Source organism: Anopheles cruzii, unplaced genomic scaffold (assembly GCF_943734635.1).
Source record: "Anopheles cruzii unplaced genomic scaffold, idAnoCruzAS_RS32_06 scaffold00078_ctg1, whole genome shotgun sequence".
In the NCBI taxonomy this organism is placed as follows: domain Eukaryota; kingdom Metazoa; phylum Arthropoda; class Insecta; order Diptera; family Culicidae; genus Anopheles; species Anopheles cruzii.
In genome coordinates, this window is record NW_026453861.1 from 67,680 (window position 1) to 71,288 (window position 3,609).

The 3,609-nt window shown below is 56.4% G+C and overlaps 1 protein-coding gene across 1 annotated transcript; it reads left to right on the plus strand.

Annotated features, from left to right (window-relative positions):
• Positions 1-2,235: 2,235 nt before the first annotated feature.
• Positions 2,236-2,830, plus strand: LOC128275959 (uncharacterized; the record flags this gene model as incomplete). The annotated part of the gene is made up of 1 exon (XM_053014429.1): positions 2,236-2,830. A coding segment is annotated over exon 1 (595 nt), but the record flags the coding sequence as incomplete, so codon positions are not given.
• Positions 2,831-3,609: the final 779 nt, after the last annotated feature.

A 3,609-nucleotide genomic window follows, 5' to 3' on the forward strand; every position in this document is an offset into this window, starting at 1 on the left:
GCCGCTTTAAAGGCGTCGTCCACCGGAAATTGAGTTTTGCGAACAAGTTTGTCAATCGTCGAAACTTTTCGGCACGCCGGAGGGACGGCCACGATTTCGCGTCTAATTAATTTGAGCGTCCGAGCGACGCTCGAACTCGAACTCGGCTAGGAGAATCTTGGAATCTCCGTTCCCGAGGTCCTGGCGGTCTAAGGGAGAAAGATCAATCGAATCACGCTGAATCGGTGAGGACTGGCGAAATGTTTGCCGAACCGGACACGGGCGATTCGGTCGGAAGTTGGCGTGAAAAAAAGGTGGACTAATCCGGCCAATTACCCGACGCCAACACGTGCGGATGTGAACGTTACACTCGATTTGTGCGCACTTCGCGAGTCCACTAGTCCACGAGTTCAGAGTCCGTTTGAAGCGACACTCGGTGATCGCTCTTCTTCGGCTTCGGCAGATAATTGGCTGCTAGAGCCGGCTCCGGCGTTAACCGGGGGCACATCAAACATATTGCGAAAGCAAGAAAACGACAGGAACAACTCAAACAGGACTCTAGTGCCGCCAGTGGGACGATGTGGCGCGCCATGCACTGCGAAGCCTGAAGTCGGTGAAGCGGATAAAATCTAATAAACACACACAGCTGGAGTTGTCTGACACGATGCAGCTGCAACTGCACCGGGCAGGCTGCAAAACGGCACGGGTTTGTCCTGCGAAGTAACGAGCTCCTGGCCGCGTCGTCTTTGGAGACGATTTATTTCTTTCTCCGGTCCTTCCTGGCGAATTTATGTGGCACCACATTTTCGACGGCCAACGGCTGCCCGAAGGCTAATTCCGGTGAGTGGTGTATGCAAAGCTCGCCCAACCTCGCCCCGACAGGACCTGACTCGCCCGAAAAAAGCGTAATGCTTTTTAATGGCCACCAACTCTCGGTACGCGGTCGGTTGGAGCCACAGCAAGCAACATCACGATCTGTGTGTGTGTGTGTGTGTGTGTGTTAGTGTGTGTTGGGGGCAAAAAGAGGGACACCCGGCTGAAACGGCTGTCAGACTCATCATCAGCAGCAGGGGGCGCATTTTATGTACCGTCGTTTGGCCACCTATCGGCCACTCGGTGCAGTTGGTCTCGGGGTAAACCTCCTAAAAGGTGGCAGCCGACCGGATCCGGTCGACCCGGGGAAAAAGCGGGTCACTGTGACGCACTGTGCACGCAACCGTGCGGTGCAGTATGTGTTTGCGGCCCTAGCTCTACTCCGACCCGCTCCTTTTTTGCTTGGCAAACGGTGCGGCGGTGGCGTGGCCCGAATTTGGGATAGGATTTTTCGCCAGTTCATTAAAGTCGCACTCCATCGACGGCCCGCTTTGGGGTGGACATTCCGATTTGGGGACCCCACTTAGGCGCGTCTATCAATCGAACATTCATGAGCCTGGGACTCGAGGGCTTCCAGCCCGCAAAATAGGGACCCGCAATCGATCGCAATCACGACCTTCGCTTGCTAGCCGTGTTGGCCAGCTCAATTCGGCCCATTTGCAATTAATCCACGGCCATACGCCACACTTATGGTGGGCCGGAGACGTTCGGTTTTGACCATGAGCAACCCGTAATGAGCCATTCAAAGCAACGCGGGCGCACCTGAGGATATATTGACGAGGGCTCACGGCGAAAATGGTCCCGACGGCCATCAACCGGGATGGGATATTATTTTTAACGCACACCAGCACACTTAGTGGACTCAGTGGTCAGTGGCAATGCATGGCCGCCCACGAGCGCCACAGAATCGGGGCCGGCGGCCAATCAAAACTACCATCCTCCCGTCGAGCGGCACAAAAAAACACAAACTCACCGACCGAGAACCGGAGAAGGAGAAAAAAATCCTATTCCCAGGCCCACAGTGCGTTCTATTAATTAACTTTCACCGGTAACGGTAATGGCCTCCGGGCCACGCTGTTCACCGGAAGCGCCACCCTGCGGCCCAGGTTCGGGCTCTGATTGAAACGTCTGGTAGCGCCCAAGCGCCCGGTGGTTGGTCCGGAGTGGAAACTCGGAGACCGTCATTCCGTTTTTCTTCGTCCCGTAGGCCGCGTAGGTTTTGGGCCGGGGTGAAAACCTTGCGCCGGAGTGAAAGAGTCAACTAGCAGCAGCAGAAGGCGGTGGCAGAAGAGGTCCCAAAACAACACGACTTAGAGTGGCAGTTCCAGTTTCCAGCAGGCTCACTAGAATGAGCGAGTCCGGAGTGAAGAAGATTCGCGGAAAATGAGAGCCCGTTCCGAAGTCAGCCGTCAGCGATCAGCAGCAGCAACGGCAGCAACGGCAGCAGTGCAAGCGACAGTAACGCAGTGTCAAGGGCCGAGTGCGATAGCGGGTGTGGGAGAGTGTGCGGCGGCGGATGGCAGTGTTCGGTGGCGGCCGTTCGGCCGAAGGAGGACGAAGGTGTCGGCACGAGGTCGCGGCTGGCTGCCGTTCGGTGCGACGGTGCTGCTGGCAGCACTGCTCGGGCCACCGTTTGATGTGCCACGTGGCCCGGATTCGAGCGGCCGCGGTGGCGGCGGCGGCGGCGGCGGCGGCGGAGTCGTGAGTGGGAGCGAGTTCCCGGAGCGGGAATGCTGCGATCCCGTCTATCCACCGATGCCCGACCTGGACGGGCTTCCGGGTCCGGTGTACCCGACGACAACGATTTCCACCTCCTCGTTCCAGACCGGTGGCGGTGGTGGTGCGGGGGCCGAAGCCGGCGGGGGCGAGCTGGGCGGCGGTAGCAGTAGCGGGGGCCTCTCCGGCGGCGGTGGCGGCGGAGGCCCAGGCGCCGGTAATCAACTGTCATCTTCGCGACCGATGCACATCGGTTACTCTGGTGAGTTATGCTCCGGGAGGGGGGGAGGAAGGCTGGGGATGATTGGGCTTTACCTTGACGAGCGGCAGGAACACACTCTATTAGTTACGCCAATTTCACAAATCGCTAATTACCTAGCCGCTGCCGTTAAGGAGTTTTCCCGTGACGGGCTGATGTAGAGATAATGTTGTTAGGACGAAATAATTTGCCACCATCTTCCTGGCACCCTGGATGTGTTGCGCTTCAGGGCTTCACGAATGAATTGGTCCGTTCTTTAACACATTCTAGTCCTCAAGTGAAGCCGCTAGTTGTCGTTTTTCACCACCCGACTCGGTCCGACATAATTCTTCGCTCAGCGGGGAACCATATTTGCTTAGGAGCCTTGTTTATTTACGAGTCATTTTTCCACCGAAACATAATTTTTGTTTTCGCTACCGTCGTTTTTCGGTTTTGACTGCAAACTATAGGAAATTGCGGCCCAACCAACGCCCAATAACCGAACAGCAGCCACCCCGGCGAGCGATGCTCGGGTGAACAGGAATGGCCAGGAACTTATCTCATATTTCATCTATTTTTAATACGTTTGGCCCCTACGGGCGGACACTGGGCAGTGTTGCGAGCGATTATTTTTATGAATTATACCATTCGAATGTTTATGGGTCATCCATTTTGGGGCTCGTACAGCGTGAGCCCGAGAGCCTGCGTCTAGCGCTCGACACGGCCAATGTTTGATGCGACACAAACGGCGTCGTTGATGGAATTTGTGGATGTGTCGATTGCGTACAGCAGGGAGACGGACC